The sequence below is a fragment of the Xiphophorus couchianus genome, chromosome 11, assembly GCF_001444195.1.
Source record: "Xiphophorus couchianus chromosome 11, X_couchianus-1.0, whole genome shotgun sequence".
NCBI classification, from domain to species: Eukaryota; Metazoa; Chordata; class Actinopteri; order Cyprinodontiformes; family Poeciliidae; genus Xiphophorus; species Xiphophorus couchianus.
The window spans coordinates 7983898-8010223 of NC_040238.1; the positions used below are offsets into that span (position 1 = coordinate 7983898).

At 39.1% G+C, this 26326-nt stretch overlaps 1 protein-coding gene and 1 long non-coding RNA gene across 3 annotated transcripts; one reads left to right on the forward strand and one right to left on the reverse strand.

Moving 5' to 3' along the window:
* Positions 1-1313: 1313 nt before the first annotated feature.
* LOC114152673 (uncharacterized) lies at positions 1314-4587 on the reverse strand. Its single transcript, XR_003597202.1, has 4 exons — positions 4228-4587; positions 3552-3657; positions 2017-2075; positions 1314-1607 (listed from the first exon to the last, which is right to left on the reverse strand). It is a non-coding gene; the product is annotated as an uncharacterized LOC114152673 (long non-coding RNA).
* A 752-nt stretch (positions 4588-5339) lies between these two features.
* Positions 5340-26322, forward strand: nipal4 (NIPA like domain containing 4). Of its 2 annotated transcripts, XM_028031911.1 has the most exons (11): positions 5340-5460; positions 5552-5651; positions 14790-14891; positions 18275-18412; positions 19835-19891; positions 20975-21065; positions 21150-21310; positions 21745-21912; positions 22056-22135; positions 23177-23389; positions 23517-26322. In XM_028031911.1, exons 2-11 carry the CDS (start codon positions 5615-5617, stop codon positions 23706-23708), a joined length of 1239 nt encoding a protein of 412 aa, XP_027887712.1. In that variant the 5' UTR covers positions 5340-5460; positions 5552-5614; the 3' UTR covers positions 23709-26322. The 2 variants fall into 2 exon arrangements, with proteins under 2 accessions (XP_027887712.1, XP_027887713.1); XM_028031912.1 differs by lacking the exons at positions 5340-5460; positions 5552-5651 and adding an exon at positions 12045-12216.
* The last annotated feature ends 4 nt before the right edge of the window (positions 26323-26326 follow it).

The following is a 26326-nucleotide window of genomic DNA, read 5'->3' on the forward strand; positions in this document are numbered from 1 at the left end:
AGCGAGAGAAGCGAAAAAGTGACAATAAGTGAATTTTCAACACTGCGTTCAATTTTCAGCCTTATTGGCTGTGGAACAGCATAGAAATGCTGAGATGCAGTAGTTCTGGTGGTTTGAAGCTGGAAACAAGTCTAAATTTTGAGTTTCATGACTTTTTAATTGAGGACCGCTTGGAAATCCATGAAAACTTAAAAGCCCATTATATTAGGAAGACAGCAATGTTCATAGTATTGTTTTATTTTCATCTGAAATAAGACTTTGTCTTTTCTAGCTTTCATGGTAACTCAAAGAGGAAATAAGAGAGCCGCATTTGCGAATGCGGTTGTGACGTCAGCGCGGCAGGTGCAAAGAGCCCATTTCCCACCATTGTGGGCCCAATGTATAAATGTTGGCTAGGATCCCATCTAATTATTTTCATCTCAGCTAGTCTTTTTGTGGCATTTGTAAGGAAGCAAAATATTAAAAGATGGAAAGGATGTTTAAAATTAGCACATTTTCTTAAGTGATTTCACGAATAATGTGAAGTAACTGTTGCAATTGTTACTCAAAGCTTATTCTGAAACAGACATATGTAATTAATTAAAACAAACCTTTACTGTCTAGTCTATTAATGTAGGGGGGATGCATTTTAATTTCTGAGCCTGCCAATATTTGTATCCCCTGTCTATTGTCCTGTTGATATGAAACTTACAGAAGTAGCTCAGAGAACAAGTGTCATTACGTAGAAGACGTAAAATCCCTCTTAACTCTTCATTTCTCCATAGCAGGGGATGCATTTTTTGGCAAAGCCTGTCATTAGCCTGCCAAAATATGCATGCCCCCTCTATTTTTCTCAAATATTATCCTATTGATATGAAACTTATACCAGCAGTTCATAGAACATGCGTGATTATGTAGAAAAAGTTATTCCACTCATAACTCTTTATTTCTCCATTTTAGCAGGGGATGCATTTTTTGGCAATATGGATTTTGTTCCTGCCGATATCTGCATGCCCTCTCTATTTTCCTCAAATATTATCCTATTTATATGAAACTTATACCAGCAGTTCATAAAAGAAGTTTGATTATGTAGAAAAGGTTATTCCACTCTTTATTTCTCCATTTTAGCAGGGGATGCATTTTTTGGCAAAGCCTATTATTAGCCTGCTGATATCTGCATGCCCTTTCTATTTTCCTCAAATATCATCCTATTGATATAAAACTCATCCCAGCAGTTAAGGGAACAAATGTGATTATGTAGAAAATGTTATTTCTTTATTATCGCTATTGCAAGGATACTGAAGGAAATAAATCTGACAATGCAACCATGCTAAATGTAAAACATGCACAAACCATTTTTATTTTGGTTAAACATAAAAATTAAATCACTTTTTTTCATTAATTTCAACAAAAGAATATTCATAACAAAAAATTTTGGAAAACCAATTAAGTCAACGAAAATTATGTCACATGTTTAAACTGAAAATCCACTAAACTGCAGTCATTAAAGAATTAGATTGGTACAAACATAAAATCTATAAGCACATTGCACAGCAGTAGCCTGTGTCGGTTTGTGGGACCTTAACGCAGCCTTGGTGGTACCACCAGTTGCATCTGTCACATGCGATCTGTAAATAAAAATAGCAAAATAGTCAAATAACAACATAAAGAATATTCAACATAAACAATGTTTTTTTTTTGTTCCATGTTTACTGAAGGTAATATTGGGTTTTGTCAACATAAAGCTTCTTCTTAATCATCAATATATGATTGGTAGCCCTTTATTTGAGGAGATGACAGCATGTTCCTGACATGTATGGAGGTAAAAAAATTCTAGGACCATAAGCATCTGTGTTTAATGTTTTACGACTGTACTTAAAAACAAAAAAACTTAAACAACTTCCCACTTACCTGCCTTGGGTGTTTATTTATTATATTATGATTTATTTTTGTATATCTAAATACTTTGCAACTATTTTAAGGATGGTATATGGTTTGCTTGAATTTATTTTTCACTGCATTACATTGTTGTCTTACCCACATATGATCTTCTGTGTCCTCACTGCCACAGTGTCTGCAGAGATTCTCCACTGAGTCTACAGAAAAACAAACCGCATCTTTAAATCAATGTTATAAAATAAACTTAATGGTAATTTTTTTGCGTTTTTTTTCTTTTAAATAATTCCATTTGTTAGTGTTCTTTTGAAAGTGGAACTACAATAATCCTCTGTGTATATCTCAGTCGTCCAATAATCCCTTTTTGATAATGTCTGGTCTCATAAACAAATACAAGTAATAGAAACTGCACATCATATTGGCATATTAGGCAGGCTCACATGGTGTCTGTCTATTCATGAATTGAAACACACATGTATTTAATGTATTTCTGGGATTTATGGTAAAAGAAAGTATCATTTAGTGTTTACTTTTTTATAATTTTCTCCAACTTGAGCCACTGAAAGTATAAAAATGGCATTCAGAAAATTTTAATATGTCTACATATACATGTATGTACATCTTGTGAAATTTGTCATTTTGTAAATGTTAATTTTATGAAAACACAGTAATGAATATAATGGTTCACATAATACATCTCATTCCAGTTTAGTACTTTCACAAACTGCAAATCCTTTTTGCTTATTAAGTTACATTAAAGCTACTCAAGAAAAGTGTAATTGTATCCTAGAACAATTTTAAGTTTGTTGATTATGTTTTTTGCCTCAACAGTTATTGGGCTGTGTTATGTGTAATTTATTTATTAGAGATCAAGGCCAGGTGTATTGAAATGTTCTTCACTAATTGAATTTGACATAAACACTGACATGATTGTACTTCAAACATCTGCAAAGTTCAATATTTTAATATTTCTAATTAGATAAAATAGCTGACCTAACACAATTTTTTTTGTGCATGTGTAACCCACAATTAGTAAAGGACTTTTATTTTTGCGGGCCCACTTCCTGTGTTGCCCGAACACTGCTAACTTATTTAAAGCCACGCCTCTAGTGCGCAGTAAAAGATCTTCACCTGTTCCACTGTGATTGTAGCTTGCTGTTGGCGTCTTCCTCAGGAATTCCTCAAAAAATCTTTGAACCTATTGATTTGATTGCTGGAATCACTGGCATTGCTTACCTGGACCGTCACCAGGATTCTGTTAGTGCTGATTGTGGCTAAGTACGCCCCACTCTCTTCAAAAAGGTCGGGGTTTTTTTTTTCCACCTGTCGGATTAGATCCTCATCTGGATCGAAAGATGGCGAGCTAGGAATGGACTATGGACTTTATGATTTGGAAAATCAATTTATTCTGAGTCAATTCTCATGTGTCTCATTGTGTTATTGTAATTGTATGTTTTTTTATTCAAATCACTTAATATATATTCACCAAAACTAAAAGCACTGCCTCCTGTTTTTTTTTTTTCACACCTCAGGCTCCTTAAAAGGCCACTCTTCCGATGCTGCTTATGTAGCCGCAGTTAGCTGCATAGCCCATAACTGTTACACATGCATGATTTTACACACAACATAGTATCCCACCCACATAGGAACTGAATAAAAAATATGTCAAAAGATACCTGATTCTGAGAGAAGTGTGGAAGAAATGTTGAGTCGCATGGCATTAACAGCTTCTGCTGTTGATGGAAAGTTCAGGTCCTTGTTTTCCAGTATGCACTCTGCAAACTGTAAAGGCAAATATATTTTTTGAAAAAAGAAAGAAGATTAACAGTGGACTCATTACAAATACAAAATATTTGTCAAAGTATTAGATTGTCATATAGAGGTCATGACATTTATGAATAATTAGACATTTTTGCTGTACTTATTTCAGACTTTTTCCATTGTCATTAAGATAAATCAACTGTGTAATAAAGCAATAGAATTCATAAACTACATTATATTTCAGGTAGAAATGCACAGTTTAAGTTGTTAAGCCAAAGCTGTTCATCATCTTAAAAGTTATACTCCTGCAAAATAGCATTAGATTAATGGCAATGTGATTAGACCACCACTTTCATATTAATCTTTTTTTCACAACATCAAAAACATAAACTAGCATGTATACCAATATATTGATATATAATTCTATCTATCTTCAGACATAGATAGATATACATGTATGTGGAAAGAGACAGAACAGTACACATAAAGGTTATATAAATTGATTTGTAAGCAGACAATGCTCGACATTACATAGGAAATATAAGTAATCATAGTCAAGTATATATATATATATATATAAACAGCACTTACTTTAAGCGCAAACACACCACATGAAACCATATATTGCTGGATGGCATGGGTGACAGTTTCACATTTCCACCTTGAGACTTTCATCCCTTTGCTTCTCATAAATGCCCTTGTTGAGAGGATAAAATGTTAAATTAACATTCTAGAAATCCAATTATGACATTTTTTATTATAATAAACAATAATTGTTCTTGTTTTTCTCACCTTGTTGCTTCCAAGCACCTCTTCATATCTTTTTGGGACTCTCCAAGTGAGTTAAGGAAACCTATTGTTATGAATATTCTTTTGTTGAAATTACTAAAAAAGTGATTTAATTTTTATGTTAAACCAAAATAAAAATTGTTTGTGCATGCTTTACATTTAGCAAAGATGCATTGTCAGATTTATTTCCTTCAGTATCCTTGCAATAGCGATAATAAAGAAATAACATCTTCTACATAATCACACTTGTTCTATGAACTGCTGGGATGAGTTTTATGTCAATAGGATGATATTTGAGGAAAATAGAGAGGGCATGCAGATATCAGCAGGCTAATAATAGGCTTTGCCAAAAAATGCATCCCCTGCTAAAATGGAGAAATAAAGAGTTAAGAGGGATTTTACCTTTTCTACGTAATGACACTTGTTCTCTGAGCTACTTCTGTAAGTTTCATATCAACAGGACAATAGACAGGGGATACAAATATTGGCAGGCTCAGAAATTAAAATGCATCCCCCCTACATTAATAGACTAGACAGTAAAGGATGATATAAAATGTTCTACATAACGGGCTTCTGTTTTGTAATGCTTTAAGCCAGTGTGTTAAAAGAAAAATCGGGGAATTTCAAACCATCTGCGGAGAACATTTTCATCAGACACTGACTGAAAAACGTTCGACTCAGATGTTTCAATAAAGCTATAAAAATCGTATTTATTTCAATTAATCTGCGAAATAAAACCAACCGTTTTATGGCTTACATGGTTAAGAAACGTGATAATGTTACGAATATCTTCAAAAATTTCCTCTTCGGTCATATTTCAGTCCGTTTTCTCATCAATATGCGAGAGTTTAGAGCGATGCGCGCTCCCGCGACAGGGCATGCAATTCTCGGCAGGCATGCATTTCTCGGCATAACACCTGCCCTGGCACAGGATCTCACCGCTCGGGGCGTGGTCAGCTGAATTCCCTTTGGGCCGCGGCTGATTCCGGAGAAAACAGCAGGGGACTTTCGGCCCTGAAGTGGCGTTTGTTCCATGTACTGAAGTGCTGACCGCTTCCTAAATATATTTTTATATGGATTGTATATAGACTATTTTAAAAAGGTGATTTAATTCTGTTGGACAAAGGTGAAGACGGACTTCCCGTTCTGCTCTGTTTCTTCTGATCATTTTCACCTGGACAACAGCACGATGCGAGAGTTTCACCTGAACGATACGTGCAAAAATGGTAAAAAGAAGTTTATTTTAAAGCCATTGTAAAGGATTTCACACACTTGTCTGCACTCGTCAGGTGGATCCTCTTTGAGGAGCTAAGTGACCCATTGAGGAGATGAAACGTTCGCGTGCAGCATCTGAAGGTTCAAAGAGCCAAGTTTTATTTTCTGTGTTCAGGTGGATGTATTGTCCTCCTTGTTTCGTAATTCAGAGCTGAAACGGTGTCTTTATTCTGTAAATTGTACATGAAACGTGACAGACCTATAAGTCATTTTACGTTCGTTCTTTAAATGTCAAATTATGTAACGTGGCATGCATCACTAGTTTTCATACAAGCGATACGTGGGACAAAGAGCATGTTTTTCTGAGACGATGTACATGCATGCTTGAAAGTAGTCCGAAATGTACATACCTGTATCCATGTTATAAATTAAGCGTTTAATGACACATAAAGCGAAATATGTTGGCTTGAAATACATTCTCAACTAAACAGTGCATTTAAAAAAAATCCTCAACTTTCGATAACCAAGGAGAGATGTTTGATCATTGCTTAAAATGCATAATGCATCGCATAAAATGCATAGTTTAAAATGGAGAATACTTTTCATTTTTGTCTTATTTCAATTCTTACCTTTGCTTCACACTTTAAATGAAACTGTTAGTAAAGTCCAAATATGTGAACATGTTTTTATTATTATGTTTATGTCCTCAAATGATCTGAAAGAAACTGTTTGTTGAACTTCAACATAATAATTAAAAAGAGGATGTTTAGTTTTCAAACCAATCTAACGTGTTTTCAGTTTCTCCTTTCTTGACCTACTGACTTTACCAAGTAAAACAAAAACGACAAAACAACTGAAATATTAAATTGGAATTTGTTTCTTAAATCCTGCTAAATACAAGTAATCTATAACCTTTACCTCTGTTTTTTGCTCTGAGTCATTTTGATTTGTAAGGTATTTTAATTGCTTCCCCACACCTGAAATCCAAACATGTTTCTCCACCACTTCTTTTTGAGCATTCTCTATCTGGGTGGCGCCTGGTGCTGAGTTGTTTACAGTGTAAATATTAGCCAAGCTCCTCTTGTCGCCCTTATGCAGAGTGGTCAGACCAGTATGGCACAACTCTGCACACGCAAACCAAATATTGCATTTTGGTCAGACAGACCAAAGACTGCCTGCAACACTGTAGGAAGCTACGGTGATACAATCATGAATTTCTCAAAAATGTAATTTGAAGACAATGTCTCCTGCGTTAATTTAGCTTTGTTTACATGCACAGTTCTCTGGGGAAAAGTCTCTTTGCATCCCCCTGCCAACTACAAGACCAGTATTTGTGCAAACAGTACATGCAGAACAGGATATGTGTTCATAACTCAGTTTTACGGAAGCATGGTAAAATCTTAGGTAGTATTTATGATTTCAGCATTTTTTTTCTTCCTTTCCTCTCCTTTTGTGTTTTTACCCTCTGTGACCTTCAGTATCTTAGGCAACGTAATTTGTTTCCAGTGTGAGCACTTACTGCATTGAGACTCTGTTCAACTGGATAAATATTACATTAACACAGAGGGGTCACCAACGCGGTGCCCGTGGGCACCCTGTCGCCCGAAGAGCAAGTTCTAAAAATAGCCATTGTCATTAGGGAGCACTGCCAAAGAAATGATTTAATTTTATGTTTTTACATTGAGTTAATAACATTTCTTTATATTTACATTTTTTAAGTAAATTATATAAAATGTTTAAAATAAATTGCTTTATGCATAAAACTCTTTTCTATGGTTAAAGTTCAGAACTATGCACGGACGCCTGCAGGATATTATCGGAGGGCAGCAGCGCCTGCAGTTGTACAGCTGCACCCACTGTGCCTACCTTAAGATTTTCCTTGAAGTCAAAAAAAGAAAAGAATAATTTCTGAAATTTTTATTATCGAACCCTCTTTACAATTAACAAAATTGTGGAGAAAAAAAAAGATCTTATGTGTCAAAACATCCCCCCACGTCTGAGTCTGTGGGGGGAGGGGAAGGGCACGCAAAAGCTTAAATCTTATTGGTCAGTTTGCTTTTGTTTAGTTGGCCGCTTGGCGCCTTTTCTGTAAGCTAAAAATGAATGACAGGAGTTTGAACCTTCCGTAGTTCTAAGAGCGGTTTGGATGCCTGTTGAGCTTTACCGTGTGCAGTTCTGGCAGGTCGCCTGTTTATGAGCTTCTTTGATGTTTCCCGAACTGGAGAGCTGATGGGTCTCCCATTAGCTGACATCTGCCGCTCTTCCTGAGCGTCGTGCTAAGACTGTGGTTTAAACAATTTAATCTAGTCGAAACGTTCCCCAAAATAGTAAAAATTAAACAAACATTGTTGCTTCACCTTCTCCTCCTTTGGACGTCTGACACCACCTGAACCTGGGAATCAACATACTCCTCTTTCTGTGGATCTCACGGGTAGGCTTCGCTTCCATGTCTTTATTATTTAGCATCGTTTGTGTAAAAAACAAACGAAAAAACAGGGTGCACTCCTTTAGTGGTTTAGGTTTGTGCTGCTTTTATGCGACGCGCACATTGTTGTGTCTTTACTCCAACATAGTATATTTAAATAAAGGATTCAACTCGGTGGTAAGAAAATTAACGTGACTTTACTGTTGTCTCACAAGTTACATATCAATGCGCTGGCGGATAACCTCTAGGTAACTCAGTAGGTAGGGGAGTGGTTCCGCTGAAGTAAATAGATCCACTTTATATACTACACTCCTCCCCTTTTAGATTAATGCTACATAACTAAAGTAACACATAACATTGCCAATGCATTAAACACAATTTGTTATCCAGTTGACAAATATTAGAACTCTTTTTTTTTTTTTTTCTTAGTCCATAAGTGAAACTCATAAATCCAATCTTTTCGGGGGTGCCCTGAGTCGTTCAGGGTTACGCCTGGGAACCTGTGGGGTGCTCTCGGTAGGGGGCACTTCCTCTACAACTGTGGGTGTCACTGTACTGGGTTCAGAGTTGGTTTCAGGATCAGGTGGACGTGCTGGTTGACGGTGTCTTTGGTTGAGCATTCAACAGTTGATCCACATGACGTCTCCAGGTATGCTCTCCAGTGTCCACCTCGTACATCAGAGGGCCGCTCCTAGTGATGATCTTTCCAGGCATCCACTTTTCTTCTCGGCAGTCACGTGCCAGGACCTGCTGTCCCACATCGAAGCTCCTTGGCGGTTCACTCGAAAAGCTGCTGACCTGTTTGTTCTGCACTTCTTTTCTCAGGTTTGGCTTTAGAAGGTCAATGCGAGATCTGAGCGGTCTGTTCATAAACAGCATTGCAGGTGTCTGATTAGTTGTTGCATGGACAGAATTGCGGTACACCAGGAGGAAATTGTCAATTTTGTGTTGAAGAGATATGTCTTCTTTTGTCATTGCTTTTATGAACTTTTTGAATGTTTGTACGAACCGTTCTGCTAACCCGTTTGTTGCTGGATGGTGAGGTGCTGACTTGAAATGTTTGATACCATTCTTTTTCATGAAGTCTTGGAATTCTTCAGAAGTATACTGTGGGCCATTGTCACTCACAATTTGCTCAGGTAGGCCATTCCTGGCAAAGATGGTTCTCAGAACAGAGATAGTCTTTTCTGATGTTGTTGATTTCATTGGGACTACTTCTGGCCATTTTGAGTGAGCGTCCACAGCTATGAGAAACATAGAGTTCATGAACGGACCAGCAAAATCAATGTGCACTCTCTGCCAGGGTACAGACGGCCATTCCCACGGATGTAGGGGAGCCTGTGGTGGTGCGTTTTGAACGCTCAGGCATCCTGGGCAGGTTTTGGTGATGTCCTCAATCTGTTTATCTATCCCTGGCCACCATACGTAGCCAAACTTTTCATCTTCACCGTACCTACGTGAGCCTCATGCAGACTGTCCAACACTCTGGTGCGAAGCTTGGAGGGCACTACCACACGTGATCCACACATCAAGGTTCCCTGGCAGACTGACAGTTGATCACGTCTTGCTGAAAACTCAGGAAAGTATGGATTCCCCTGGGCAGGCCAGCCTTGTACTGTGATGTCATACACCTTGGAAAGTGTTGGGTCATTCCGCGTTTCTTTTCGTATCAGGGCATTTGTAACTGGCAGCTGATCTACCAGTGTTGTGTTGAACATTTCTGCCGGGTCACCCTTTGATGGTAGTTCCTCCACAGATGTTGACAGTGGGAGGCGTGACAAATCATCAGCATTGCAGTGTTGTTTAGTCCCCTTGAACTCGATGTCATACAAGTGTGCTCCTAAGAACAGGGCCCATCGCTGTAGTCGCGCAGCTGACATCACTGGGACTCCTTTTCGTGGATTGAATATTGACACTAAGGGCTGATGATCAGTCACTAAGGTAAACCTTCGGCCATAGAGGTAATGGTGGAACTTTTTGATACCCCTTACTGTCAATCTGTGCATAATTGCGTTCGGCACTTCACAGGGACCTTGAAGCGAATGCAATTGGGCGTTCAAGTCCATTATCCATCGTGTGCGACAGGAATGCACCAATGCCATACGGGGACACGTCACATGCTAGACAGATGGGTCTGGATGGATTATAGTGGGTAAGTAGCTCGTCAGATGTTATTAGTCTTTTTGTTTCTGTGAATGCCTTTTCACATTTTTCTGACCAATGCCACTCCACTCCTGTTTGTAGCAGCGCATTTAGTGGATACAGCACTGAGGCAAGGTTTGGTAGAAACTTGTGGTAATAGTTGACGAGACCCAGGTACGATCTGAGTTGTGACACATTTTCAGGTTTAGGTGCTTTCAGCACTGCCTCAATTTTCTCTTGTGACTTGTGCAAGCCGTGCTTGTCAATGACATGTCCGCAGTATGAGATTTCACTTTTGAAAAATTCACATTTCTCTCTCTTTGCCTGTAGCCCATACTCACTCAGCCTGGTGAGTACTTTGCTCAGGTTTTGGAAGTGATCATCATCATCTTTTCCTGTTATGATAATATCATCCAGGTAGCATTGTGTTCCAGGTATATCCTGGAGCACCTGATCCATGGCTCTTTGCCAGATGGCTGGGGCTGAAGAAACACCAAACACAAGACGATTGTATTGGTAAAGTCCCTTATGAGTGTTGATGGTTAGAAACGTTTTGCTTGACTCCTCCACTTCCATCTGGAGATAGGCCTGTGACAAGTCTATCTTTGAAAACTTCTCCCCACCAGCCAATGATGAGAAGATGTCCTCTATTCGTGGAAGAGGGTACTGCACCGTGCGCAACACCGGGTTGATGCTCACTTTGAAGTCCCCACATATACGCACTTCACTTTTTCCTTTCTTCATCACAGGAACAATGGGCGTAGCCCAGTCACTCCAATCAACTTTTGAGAGAATGCCGGACGTAGGGCATACGGCACCGGGCGCGCCTTGTGGAATCTTGGGTTGGCATCTTTGTCAAGTTAAATTTTTGCTTTTAGTTTTAGTGTTTTAGTTTGCCAATGCCTTTCTCGAACACGTGTGCAGTAGCCTCCAATAACTGTGGCAATCTCTGCTCAAGCCTATGGGTGGAGCTCTTGAGACCTGCCGAGATATTCAGGGCTTTTATTGCATGCCAGTCAAGCTGAATTCTTCTCAGTCATTCACGCCCCAGTAGCGCTGGGCCTGTGGTTTTCAGGACATAGAGCTCTAGCTTGTGTGTTTGGTCACCATAGACCACATCCACTTTAAGTTTCCCTTTTGGTGACACTTTTTCACCTGTGTAGGTTTTTAACATCACTGATGTCTTTTTCAGTGGTACGTGGGAGAGCAGCCTGTCATAATAGGTTTCGGAGATCACTGACAAAGCTGAACCTGTGTCCAGTTCCATCTTTAGTTTCACTCCAGACACTGTAGTCGTGACCCATATTATTTTCTTCAGTTATGCTATGCAACTCTAAGCATGACAGGTCATCATCCTCACTGCTGTTTGTGTTGTCAGAATGTTCTGTAACTTTGTGCATTTCATTTGCTTTGGCCTTTGATTTAGGTTTAAAACCTTTGTTCTTTCTAGATTTTTCTTTTTGGGTATTTGTTTGGTCTGATTTGCCTGCTCTTTCTATGTGGCCTTGTTTGTGGCATTTCCTACATGTCTTTTCTTTGAATCAGCAGTCATTTGCTTTGTCTGAGGATTTACCACACCTGTAGCATTTTTGCTTTTTCCCATTTAAGGACATTTGATGCACTTCGTTTTCTAAGCTTTTCTTCTGTAGCTCTGATGCAGCCTTAGCTGCTGTTTCCATTGAGATAGCTAGTTCGAGTGCTTTCTTCAAATCTAGCTCTTTTTCGGACAGTAGCCTTTTTTGTGTGCTCGTACAGTGCATGCCACATACCAATCGATCTCTCAAGGCATCGCCAAGTCCCGTTTTAAAGTCACAATGCTGCGAGAGTTTGTGCAGTTCGGCCATATACTCAGATATGCTTTCATCTTTCGTTTGATTCCTCATATGAAATCTGAATCTTTCCGCTATTACTAGTGGTGCGGGATTCAAGTGCTTCTGTAACGTATCAACAATGTCTTTATATGACTTTCTCGACGGTTTAGCAGGGCTCAGGAGATTACAGAGTAGACTGTAAGTTTTAGCTCCCATTAGACTGAGGACGGAACTTTTTTTTTCTTCCTCGATATCATTAGCGTCGCAGTACAACTCCACTCGCTCTATGTATAATTCCCAGTCTTCACTTGAACTATCAAACTCCTCCACTTTTCCAACGTGAGCCATTTTGGACATGGAATCCAGATATTATCCGTTTATCCTTTCACTGTGTGCTATGCACTGTTACTCACGTATCCTTTGCTAGGTTTCGTTTTGTCTCCTGCTTTATTTCGTCCTTTTCTCCTTCCCTCCGGTTTAAATTTTCATTTCGTGCAGTTGTTTAGGGTCCAGATTCCTCGTCGCCAATTTGTTGTGTCTTTACTCCAACATAGTATATTTAAATAAAGGATTCAACTCGTTGGTAAGAAAATTAACGTGACTTTACTGTTGTCTCACAAGTTACATATCAATGCGCTGGCGGATAACCTCTAGGAACCACTCCCCTAGTAGCTAGGGGAGTTGTACGTACCTTCCGATCTGTCGGACTTTTTTTTTTTCGACATCTGCTGGTGTCAGTGATCCGTCAGCTTTTAAGTTTGCGAAACCACAAAAAAGCTAATTAAACGGCAGAACCGCCTGCCAGAAAAGCTCAGGCGGGATGTTAGAACTATGGGAGATTCAAACTTCACTTATCATTTTTAGCTCACAGAAAAAGCAAACTGACCAATAAGATTTAGGCTTTGGCGTGCCCACCCCCACAGACTCACACTGATGTGCACTACATACAAGATGTTTTGGCACAAAATAACTTTTTCTTCCATCCATCCATCCATCTTCCTCCGCTTATCCGAGGTCGGGTCGCGGGGGTAGCAGCTTCAGAAGGGAGGCCCAGACTTCCCTCTCCCCGGCCACTTCTTCCAGCTCTTCCGGGGGAATCCCGAGGCGTTCCCAGGCCAGCCGAGAGACATAGTCTCTCCAGCGTGTCCTGGGTCTTCCCCGGGGCCTCCTCCCGGTGGGACGTGCCCGGAACACCTCACCAGGGAGGCGTCCAGGAGGCATCCTGACCAGATGCCCAAGCCACCTCAACTGGCTCCTCTCGATGTGAAGGAGCAGCGGCTCTACTCTGAGTCCCTCCCGGATGACTGAGCTTCTCACCCTATCTCTAAGGGAGAGCCCAGCCACCCTACGGAGAAAACCCATTTCGGCCGCTTGTATCCGCGATCTCGTTCTTTCGGTCATGACCCAAAGCTCATGACCATAGATGAGGGTGGGAACGTAGATCGACCGGTAAATCGAGAGCTTCGTTTTTTGGCTCAGCTCTCTCTTCACCACGACGGACCGGTACAGCGCCCGCTTGACAGCAGACGCTGCGCCAATCCGCCTGTCGATCTCCCGCTCCCTTCTTCCCCCATTCGTGAACAAGATCCCGAGATACTTAAACTCCTCCACTTGGGGCAGGACACCCCCCCTGACCCGGAGAAGGCACTCTACCCTTTTCCGGCTCAAGACCATGGCCTCGGATTTGGAGGCACTGATCCCCATCCCGGCCGCTTCACACTCGGCTGCGAACCGCTCCAGCGAGAGCTGCAGATCACGATCCGATGAAGCCAAAAGGACCACATCGTCTGCGAAAAGCAGAGATGAGATCCTAAGGCCACCAAATCGGATCCCCTCAACACCTTGGCTGCGCCTAGAAATTCTGTCCATAAAAGTGATGAACAGAATCGGTGACAAAGGGCAGCCCTGGCGGAGTCCAACTCCCACCGGAAACGAGCCCGACTTACTGCCGGCAATGCGGACCAGACTCTGACACCGGTCATACAGGGACCTGACAGCCCGTATCAAAGGGCCCGGTACCCCATACTCCCGGAGAACCCCCCACAGGGCTCCCCGAGGGACACGGTCGAACGCCTTCTCCAAGTCCACAAAACACATGTAGACTGGTTGGGCGAACTCCCATGCACCCTCCAGGACCCTGCCGAGGGTGTAGAGCTGGTCCAGTGTTCCACGACCAGGACGAAAACCACACTGCTCTTCCTGAATCCGAGGTTCGACTATCCGACGGACCCTCCTCTCCAGGACCCCTGAATAGACCTTGCCAGGGAGGCTTAAGAGTGTGACCCCTCTATAATTGGAGCACACCCTCCGGTCCCCCTTTTTGAACAGGGGGACCACCACCCCAGTCTGCCAATCCAGGGGAACTGCCCCCGATGTCCATGCGATATTGCAGAGTCGCGTCAACTTAACTTTTTCGTCTCTCTACAATTTTGTTAATAGTAAAGAGGGTACGATAATAAAAAATACAATAACTTTTCTTTTTTTATTTTAAGGAAAATCTCACAGTGCGTAGCTACAGCTGTACAGCTGCTTTTCGTTAATTTTTGCCAAAGCTTTAGTCTACAGTCAGTGATAGTTTTTTTTCCTCTCTGCTGGACAATTGATTTACAGGAAATTTGTGCATTGGTTTTCTGGTCATGGCCGCTATGATGGTTTAACTGCAGTAATAAAGATATGTTGCATTCATAACAAAAGATCACCTTGAATTCTAGTAAAATCAGAAATTTCCTACAGAGCTTCAGATTCTCAGTGAATGCTTCATGTCTTTGCAGGGTCTGTGCTGACACTGTGGTGTGGATCCCAGACAGCTGTGTGTTTGGTCACCACAGATCAAACTCTGATCCTCACACACCTGAACAACAGTCGACAACCAGGTAGTCCTTGACCGGCATGCTTCTATCAGCTGAGACATCACAGCTTCTCTTCTTGTGTAAACTTGCCTTATTTTTGCTCTGCTGTCATGTATGTCTCTGTTCCCTCCTCAGTTTTGTCCTGGAAATGTGATGCATCCTTGTGTCACCTGAGTACTGCGTTATTAGGACTGCACTGTTAAACCTGAGCTTTGTTTGTAGTGCAGCTCAACTGCACGTCAAATGAAAGCACTGCATTGTCAGAAATATCTTTCAACTAAATTAGTAGGATTTTCAGAGTTTTGTGAAGCAGGCCCAATATACCCAGGATTTCCTAAGGTGATCCAGTGGAATTAACCTGAAGACAGGAGCTAATAGGAGTCGAAGGGTTTTCGACCTCTCCCCAGACTTACTGAAACAGAGCCAAAAGACCCTGAGTCCAAACTGACGACTCTGATGGCTCAAATTAGCATCCCTTCTTCAATTGTAAATGTGGCCGTTGACCGTCAGGCCAGACGGTAGGAGTGTGAATAGTCCATGTTGGGGGTGGGTATCTATGATACCAACAGGAGATCAGATCTCCTGTCTAGTTTTGAAGCATACATGAAGTGTTTTTGGAGAGATGTGACCTTTTGCAGCTGATCCATGATGTTGTGCTGCATTATCCAGGTCATTTTGCCAAATGTACATAGAGTTTGCAAAACATACAATCTGTTTCAAGAAATATGCAAAGGTTTTTCTAAAAGAAATTAGTAATGTTTTTCTTTTAAATAAAGCTAAGTGGGTTTAAAATGAAAGTTTAGAAATAAACTAACCAAATTAATTGTGTTGATCCACCTCAAAAAAATCATGCAAAAAGTGTAAGCAAAAGAAATCTGGGAGACTTTGCACATGCAAATTTGCATGCAGCCTTTTGTGCTGTGGAGGATAAATAGGTGACTGCTTCACCTATTTAGTTCACAAGAACTAATGGCATTTATTTCAGTCATAATCTTGCGGGGGGTGACCAAGGTTCCATCACTATGTGACAGCTGGTCAGCAAACCTGGCAAACATGATTGACATGGCAGCACTGAATGCACATGTGCTTTATCAGGCATGCATTGGGGTGCAGGAGAGACGGGTGGACTTCCTGGTTGAGCTTGCAAAAGAGTTGGGTAACTCTCATGTGAGTGAGAAGAAGGCACACAAGGAGAAACTGCTTCTGCAACAACCTTCCACACCCAGCTCAGGCAAAAGGGCGAAGTGTCAGGTCAACCATCGATGCAGGATGTGTGTCCTGAGGCCGAAACATCATCAGTGACCCCTCACACCCCCACCATGGACTGTTCTCCCTGCTGCCCTCTGGAAAGAGGTTCCGCAGCATCCGGTGCAGGTCCACCTGGTTCCGAAACAGCTTTTTCCCACTTGCCATCAGACTGCTGAACTCTTAACTGGACTGCACTCAAAAACTGGTCTCCACTTTATACCTTGCACATGTACAGAGCTAAATAACTTCTATTTTACTGTCAGTCCTGCACTTTATATTTTATATTTAGATTTATATTCATATTTTATACTATATTTTATTTTACTCACAACATTGGAACCTCAAACATTGTCCTGAGCCGTATGCAACGAAATTTCGTTCTGTATACACCCTGTGCATGCAAAGTGACAACAAAGTCAGTCGAAGTCTAAGTCTAAGGAACAATTGTGCAACTGTGAGATGCGTTGAGGCCATTACCAGGGTACTTATAAGGTAATGGCCTTATTTACAGAACAAAAGCACCTGCTAGATAAAATCCTTCAGGCCAGTTGGCCCATCTCTGGACTCCAAAGGTAGAAATGCCAAATGGCCTTTCTCTAGTACTTCCAGGAAAGATGAAGTTTGTTAGGAAAACTTCATCTACTTCATGATGAAGCAGATGAAGCTGATTTGAGAGTGAAGTCAAATCAGGTTTGGAACAGTGGAAAGATACAATGCAGAATATCTAAATGTGTAACATGTAGGTAATAGTAATGTGTAATTAAAGTGTGAGTTGATTTGAAAATTTCTTTGAGGGAGGTTAGCGGCTTAGACACAAAATAAATATTTCACTTCATTCTTCCTGAAATAATTCTGTCTTAAGAGTTCTGACATTAATTTTGCTTTGTAGAAATCAAGATGCATATGTCAGTAAATTATATAATTGAAGACCTTTTGTTTTGCTCCAATAATTAAACTCAAAAAATGCTTATTTTTGCTGGGCTTGGTGATTATACTTATACTTAGATGATAAAAATTGTTAAGTTTTTTTGAAAATGTGAATGTCACTTGGTAAACTCTGTAGTAAGAATGGATGTTATGGTCCACAGACTCACGGTGAAGACTATTGACTTGACAGTTGTCAAGTAGATATTTGTTGAGTACGGTACACATGGAAAAATAACTACAGTAAATTGCATGTTTGCTAAAAAAAAGCTGCTTGTTCAGAGTACTATGTCTAGGCATTAACATGGAAAAATTGTGGTAAGAACAGATGATTATTTCTTTACAATCAATGTTCTCAGCTTCTGCTTTTAGTGATGGATTTGCGCATTGATTCTACAGTCATTGAATTTATAGCTTTACAAAAAGAAAATTAGGTTTGCCACATTTCAGTAACTAATCACAATGGAAACCACAGTGTGAAACTAGATTTCTCTGACACAACAAGACTTAATGTATTCAATTTAAATTCAGAAATGGAAACATTTTTCTGAGCTCCCTCAAAACTTTTCCTGAAAGCCACTGAAGCAAAACAGGTCATTTAGATAAGCTTTTTAAAAATCATGTCTGGTGGCAGAAAGGAACTAGAAGTTCAGATTAATTTAAATAAAGGAGTCACTGTTAATCCTGGAAAGTACTTCAGAATCACAGTTGCAGACTAACACAAAACATCCCAAAAGCCTTTGTTGAAAACCAGGTCCATATCAAGAAACTGACCAATAAAAAAGGTTTTATTAATTCTGTCATGAAGAGTAGATTAATACCCACCCGTAGCTTTTCTAATTATATTAAAAGCATGATAATGGCCTCAAGAAGTGTGTGATCAATGGGTGATTAGGAATGTATTTCAGCATGTTGGTTCTGGTTTTTTATGTTTAGACCTGAAAAAATGCACAATAAATCAAACTTGTACATGGATTTCTTGTTCTTGGAATCATTGTATTTTGAAATAAAAACAGCAAATCATTAAAAGACCATAATTACAGTAAGATTCCTTCCACAAACTTGTGATCACAACAAAACAATTACACAAAACTGAGCTATTTCTGGCTAAATTCCTCTGAACTTACTGCTCTTATCATGGACACTCCTTCTGAAAACCTTTTTCTGCAGGTGTTTTTATTTTCATAAAAGAATACACACCCTGTTAAATACACAGTCGTAACTGTTGTCTCCAGGTATGCAAACTTACAGTTCCTACAACATGTGGCTGGGATTAGCTGTTGCACTGCTTTCGTCCTTCCTGATTGGTGGAAGTGTCATCCTGAAGAAGAAAGCTCTCATCCGATTGGCCAGCAATGGACACACTAGAGCAGGTGAGCAGAGGCACATATTGACATTTGATCCACGTTTACTCGGTGCCCTAGGTGATCTTGCACCATTGAAGCAACAAATGTGGTTCCAAACAGATGAGCTATATTACTTTAATCTGAAGAGACAATGAGGTGAGAAGTTCAGAATAGAAAGAATAAAAAATGACTAAGAAAAGGTGATTTATTTAGAAACAGGTTAAAATAAGTGACAAAAGTGACTGCTTATACAGACCTGAAATTTCAGCCCAAATTGTTTTCCAACATGGAAGTAAGAGCGATTTGGAAGACCTGTTTTGTTCTGCTCAATCACTTCTCCCATCAGTTGTTACCAAGAAGGTTTTTTTTTCTTTTTGTGTCACCATTCATTGGATAATTCAATGATCCTTAAAATAACTTTGCAATTATTTCTATTCATGATAGTAACTTAATTTGTGCCCAGTACCACTTTTAATTGTAACAAGTACATCCTTAACTTCAACTTCAAGTTGTATTACATTCACGTCTTAGCTGTAGCATTAGCCACTAACCCTATGACATTGTTTCACTTTTTGCTGTATGATCCAGTTTGATCCTAATACAACATTTTGTCCATTAAACTCTCACACATGCATAAATGGAACTGTTGCACTCGTCTTCAGTTAAACTGGCAGACTTGTTATGGGATGGTTATTAGTAGTAAGATGTATCAAAGATTTAAAATGGAATTTTCAGAACTGGCCATTTTTTTTCTCCATTCTGTTGTTCGGACATTTTAGTTAGGTAACATGTAGACCTAAACTTTCATCTTAGGTCTACAGAAAGCATTGGAATGGCTGATGTTTTCTCTGTATGTATGGAGCAATGCAGTACTGTCTCCTGTTACTGCATACTTCGTCAGTTGGCTGGCATAATGCTTCTAATGACTATTAATATAAATATTTACTGCTGCAAATAGACATGATGTGTAAACTCAATAGTAATAATCATTCTTATTAATGTATTGTAGTTTTAAAACAATACATTAAATTCATTAAACTATAAACTCTGTCTGATGCTGTAGGTTGGCTGCTGGAGCAGATACTCTGACTAATTAACCATGTGATATGTTTCTCTATGGTAAAAATGTAGAATATTCTGCACAAAAAGCCAGTGAAAGCTTTTACATGTTACTCATGACTGTACAGTCTATAAAATATCATGTTGAAAGTAAAGTGCACACTTTTAGTTTTTCTTTATTTGAAAAAAGTAAGTTTAATTTTTGTCCCACTTCTCTTATAGACCATGTTTGGACTGTCACATTAAATCCCATTAAGTAAAATTGAAATTTGTGGCTATAATGTGACAAAATCTGAAAATAGCCAGGAATAAAATACTACTTCGATGTGTATGCTATGAATCAGGATGGCATTACCAACACAAAATGTGCCTCTGTTTGCGTTTCTGCAGGTGATGGAGGATATGGCTACCTTAAAGACTGGCTGTGGTGGGGAGGCCTGTTGACCAGTAAGAACTTCACTGTAGAACCTTTTACAGTCGTAACCTCTGTGTGATTGAAACAAAGTCCCCAAGAATGGTTGTTTACTATGCATCTTAGCCAAGTGGAGAGGGGGTCACAAGATAATTTACCCTTTAATAGTTCAGTTTGGAAACTGGCTTAAATTATATCAGTAGAACTTTAGAAATTGAATCATGCATGAGATTAAACTAAACCAAAATGCAAAAAGGTTCTAATAGATGCAATAGAGAATTTCTGCATTTCCAAAATCAAAATAAAACATTTACACTACCATAATTTCCGGAATATTGAGCCCACCTGAATATAAGCCACATCCACTAACAAAGGAAAAAAAAGTACATATGTAGGCCCCACTTTTCCATCAGAAGTAGAAAATTACGTGATATTTACGCAAATATGTGTTTTAACATTTAATGAAATGCGTATATTTTTCCTGCTGCCTACCAGGAAAAGGCATTGATCGTTATCTTCATCTTTCTCTTGCACTAACACCACAAAACTTGTTGTCTTGAGAGTCGGAATTGAACAATCTCTCAAAATTTTCTTATCACAAATTTTGTTGTCGCTCTCAGTGTCTCTTCGTCTTTTGGTAAATTTGCTCTTGAGCTTCTGCTGCCCTTCATCATGCAGCAGTCCAACCTTTCAAAATCTGTTGGTGAAATCTGTATATTTAACCACACTGCAGTGTTTAAAGTGTGTCTAAAAAGAAAAAAAAAGCAGTAGATGTAATCCAGAAATTACAATACTTAGTGTTCTTCAGGGTTTTAAAACTCAAGTGCAATAATCTCAACATAAAGCCACCAAAACATGGTAAATATGCACAGATTTTCTGTAGCAGGTTGCCTTTAGTTGGGTCTTAAATTTGTATACCTATTTATTACATTTTCATTATTATTCATTATTGCTAGTAAATGATATGTCAAAAATTCAAATTCTAGCTGTCCTTATCAATATCTTTAATTTAATTTCAATTACATTTCTGATTAACAATTACATTGTTTCTGTAATCTAAAAGTTGACTGGTGATCATCTGTCCTGTGAGCGTGTTTGTGTGTGTGATGTCTCTGTAGTGGGAACCGGAGAGGTGTGTAATTTTGCTGCCTACATGTTCGCTCCAGCCACACTGGTGACTCCCCTGGGAGCGCTCAGTGTCCTCATCAGGTAGCTGGATATTTCCACACCGTCGCCATCTTCTGAGAACATGTTGATGTGTTTTGTGATGTCATACTGGTCTGTGTTTTTAAGTGCGGTTCTCTCCTCCCACCTGTTGGGGGAGCAGTTGAATGTGGTGGGAAAGTTTGGCTGTCTGCTGTGTGTACTTGGGAGCATTCTGTTGGTCATTCATGCCCCACAAGAAAGAGAAGTGACATCAATACAGGATATGACCAATAAGTTGCTGGAGCCAGGTGAGAGGAGAGTCCAACAATTCATCCAGACATGCTATGATATGCTACATGATATCCAAAATATAACATTGCATTCTTAAATATAATTTTAGCAATCAAATCTGTTTTTATTCATATACAGCCAATTAGCATAAATGTTAAAAATGATTACATTTTATGAATTACTCTTTGAAAACAGAGAAAGATATACTATTTTAAGTTTAATAGGTCGATTTATCAAAAACAGCCTACCACAACTGACTCTGTGATTATGTTCATGATGTTACCCAAAACAAAATGAGTTTGACACCATGTTTCTTTATTATTATTATTATTATTATTATTATTTTGTAACTAACTCAAAGTTGGTTTATATGCAAGCTTCAATTGAACAAAACAAGAAATTCTTTGAGTTTTTGTTTATCTGTGTTTGCCACTCTGCTTGCCTGTACCAGGTTTCCTGGTCTATGTTGTGGCATTATTGGTTCTGTGTGCGGTTCTGGTTTTGTATTTCTGTCCACGTTCCGGTCGTTCCAACATCCTGATCTACATCGGCATCTGCTCGTTGCTGGGAGCCTTCACAATATCGTCGGTGAAGGGCCTCGCCATAGCCATCAACACCGGTGAGATGTCGCAGATGGCAGCATGCTTCTTCTTACTCAACATTCTGAAGGTTAAAAACATTTTCAGTTCAGCTAAAGTTTTCCTTTAGCTGAATTACACAGAACCACTGCGGTGAACCCTTTTTTTTCCCCCCTCTGCTCAGTGGTTTATGACACCTCTGTGCTCAGCCACCCTCTTACGTGGATCCTGCTCCTCACCCTCATTGTTTCAATAGTAACACAGGTAAGCTGGGCTCATAAAAATTGGCACTGCAAGTTACAGGATGGAAAGGATTTGGTATCTTGGTACCATATACATTGGTAATGCATAATGCAATATCTGATTGCTGTAAACCATATATCTGTTATTAAATTGAATAATCATGAACATGTTAAAATCATTTGTTTTTTATTTTGGTTCTGATATTAATGATCAATCAAAATAACTTTGGGCAATGTCCTCCTGGTACATGTAATTTACTGGCTCACAAAAGTATCTTTTCTCAGAATAGATTAAGAGTGTTTTCACAGCTGGTAGTCCGATAGACTTGGTTCAGTTGGTGACCATCCATTGTGTCAAATGATCTAGACTGTTCCTTCAATTTCTTCTTCACAAAGTGTAGATAAAAATAGTGAAATCCGATTTCAGCAGTTGGAGGATTTCTCTTTCGTCTGTCACATTGTGCCAAACAAACACCCTTCAACAAAGGGCCTTAGCTTTTGCTAAAAATGTATGCAAGAAATAGACACTTGCACTTGCTTTAGTTGTATTCATCCAGTATGCCGTGGCTGCTGTCTGCTTCTTGCTTTTGGAGTGGTCTCCGGTTTGCTTGACATTCACATATGCATCCAAGTCCAACCAAATCTAGACCCAAGTTTTTAGGTGGCACAGAGTTTGCTTTTCTGGTCCACATCAGAGTTTGATTGTACATTCTCCACCTCCCCAAACAAACTTCATTTTCTAGACAAACTAACTAGAGTTGGATTGAAGCAGACTAAACAGGGCTGGTCTTAATGCACCTTAAGTATACTATAGACAATTGTTATAAATTATTAATTATGAGTGGCCAGTATGACATTTCCTCTGACAGACCTCTTCATTTCATACCCTAAAAAGTCTTGCTAAAAATGACTAACCTTAAAAAAGTCTAAAACAGCTTTGGGACAGAAAGCCCCCTTCATACATGGAGAGAACACAAGACCCCACACACAAACCCAAAAGTTTGTTTGTCATGTGGCTGGGAGACCCATTAATGAGTCTGAAGCCACCTTTGTGTCTGTGCAGGTGAACTACCTTAACAAGTCTCTGGACACCTTCAACACCCTGCTGGTATATCCTATCTACTACGTCCTCTTCACCTCTGTGGTCCTTTCCACCTCCATCATCCTCTTCCAGGAGTGGAGCAGCATGTCTGCCGTGGATGTGGTCACAACGCTGGGCTCGTTCCTGGTCATCGTGGTGGGTGTGGCCTTGCTGCACCTGTTCAGGGAGCTGCAGGTGGGCATTCTTTCCCCCCTAATGTCCCTCCTCAGATGAACGAAAGCTTTCCTTCTTATTTTTGCTAATAAAGATATGACGATTCAACCTCATACAGGAATCTGACATTTGATTTCTCTTAATGCAGATTACAATGAAGCAACTGACCAATCAGCTTTCTCAGCCAGTGGAGAGGGAGGGACTTACAGAAGAGGTCACAACCAATGGAAGAGGAGGAAGGAATAAAAAGGAGGATAAATATGGACTGATGGACAATGTAGTGATAGAAAGTCTGCCTCCTATGACAGAGGAAGGACCCAGAGTCTTCATAATCAGCTGAAAAAGAGAATTCCAGAGGTTTCTGCACTGTTACTTGATATTTCCTGCACTTTTTCAAACTTTTGCCGCCATATTAGTTTATGCTATAGGTCCCTCCAATCTCGCATGATGGTATTTAACGGTACAGTACTAGTCGACCTTTTTAATTTGTAAATATTTAAGAAATCTTGCCGGTAAATACCAATTTAGTAGAAGGTTCAAATTATTTATTGGAAATAAGTACTTTAGAGCCCACACAAAATATGCCGTCAAAGAAATAATAAATAATAATAAATAAGACAAGTCGACAGAATACAAGAAAATACAAAAAATTGATCAAAGTTTACCATCAAACTGGTTAGTTAAATAATATCAAACTGCTCCTCATAGCTGTCATTAACCTGGAGCATTTTAAAGATTTTATTCTTTTTGATCATACGAGTCGACAACATTAAATTATCAGATGAGTTAGTGTCTTCTGTTATGGACTCCAAATTGGCTCTGCCTTTTTTTCACAGGCAGTTTGGCTGGAAAGAGTTTTTCCATGATGTCTCAGGCTGTTCATAAATCACCAGTTGGACCCAAGAAGAGTCCCAAGAAGATGTTAATTGAAAAGACCATCATGGCACCAAAGAAGGTTTTTTGCAGTTGACCTTTTACCCCTAATACGTTTTTCAAAGTTTTTGTGCTACTAGTGGCCTTTATTAAACAGTAGAAAGGAAGAAAGGCAGAGAGACTAAATAAATTAAAAAGTCAAATATAATTAAATATTGCTTTAAAATGGTGATTATCTACATTTCCAACATGTACACTTGCTGTGACAACTTGTCATAGGAGGAGGCTCACATTTTCATTTTGGCTGTTTTAAACAGACATAGTGTCCTAATTTATTCATCATAAGAAAGATGGTATTAGTTTAATAGGAAGCATTTTTAATCACTTAATCACCATTTTTCAAGGGTGTCATTTATTTGGGTGTTGTTTCACGCTCTGTGTGGCCTCATTGTTGGAAACAAGGAAAACAAAATAAGATTTTGGCTGTTATGCAGGGCACTGTGCTGCTTTCAAAATGAACAGCTTAACTTTTGTTTTGGAACTGGACTGGTTAGAAGACTCTTCGCTTTTGGTATGATTACCTACCATTGCAAATATTAGCTCTGAGGCACTACCTTGCTTAGCAACTCTGAGGTCTATTAAGTGTGGGTCTGCTTTCTCTCCTGGGCTGCTGTTTTTTGAAATCCCTTCAAAAAAACTGATGGAAGACATCTCAGCTTCTGCTTGAAGTGTTTGGTGACTGAAACTAGTTTCTTTCAGCTAAAGTTGTAGACATTCATTAATGTTTTATTTTATGTGTTAAAATTACAATTGAGGTACTAATTAAAACAGATATCTCACAAATGAGGTTAGAAATGGGTCAAGCGACATTTTCTTCTAAGTTATTGTTCCAGTTGTCTGAGATTCAGTATCGTTAAGAGCCTTTCATGACAACTGCTTCTTAGTAGAGGAACATAGACATTAGGCCTGCAACTAAGAATTAAATTGATTCATCTTATCAAATTTTTTCTAACAATTGATTAGTCAGCAAAAACATTTATTTCCACTTCTGAACTGCTAAACAGGAACAAAAGTTGAGAGTTTGAAGAAGTTTAACCATTTTCTTCCAAAAGTAATCCTCCATTTCACTTTGTTTTCAGAAATGGGTGAAACCACACCCCCACTGATTTGTGTAAATGGAGGATAGTTTCTATGTGCTGAATTATCTTTTGCTTTGAAAAGGTGGGTGAATTTAATTACACAATATGTGATCAATCTGAATATTATATGAAAATGCAATATTTACATTTTGAAAAATATATTTAGTATACCGAACTATCAAATAATCGTGACAGTTAAGGAAGCTTTTTGGTTTTCAAAATGAGACTCGACACCTCACCTTTGTGCAGATTCTCTTACTGAAACAACTCAGAAGAATTTATATCAAGACCATCAGCAGTTGATTTGAATAAAGCTTATTTCATGAAAACTTATATAATTTTTATATATATTTTTGTGGTTTAGCTTTATCTAAAGTTCTAAATCCATAGGGCAGGGAGAAATGCCTATTTATTTTGACCTTTGACTTTCAGTTGACAGAATTATTCTTTACATGAAAGACTACAGTATATCTTAAAAAGGATACAATACATTTCAAAAGAATTCATAAACAACTGAAGTTTTAAACACAATCCAATTTAACACCTCTGACATTTTTACTTGTTAAAATTGTCATTAAGAGTTTGTTTTAATTTGAATTAATTTAGTCTATTTACTGATTTAAAGGTGTGCTGTTGTCACATCTGGGCCTCATCAGGTTGATCAATTGTGATCCCCCTTTGTGTTGCTGTCATCAGACTGTGCCATGGAGAAACACATTACTGATAATGAAATGTTTTTTGTCCTGATGTCTCACTCTCCTCTGAGCTGAAGACTGGAGTAATGAAGCAGACAAAACTCAGGGTGAGTTTGACCTTGTAAATGTAGGTAGGTCAAAAACAGTAGATCAAGATGTTGAAAGTGAGCATTTGCTGCTGAACACATTTAAGTTTGTGAAGCTTAGAGGAACCAAAGAACAAATAAAATTTTTGTTTCAGAATTCACCTG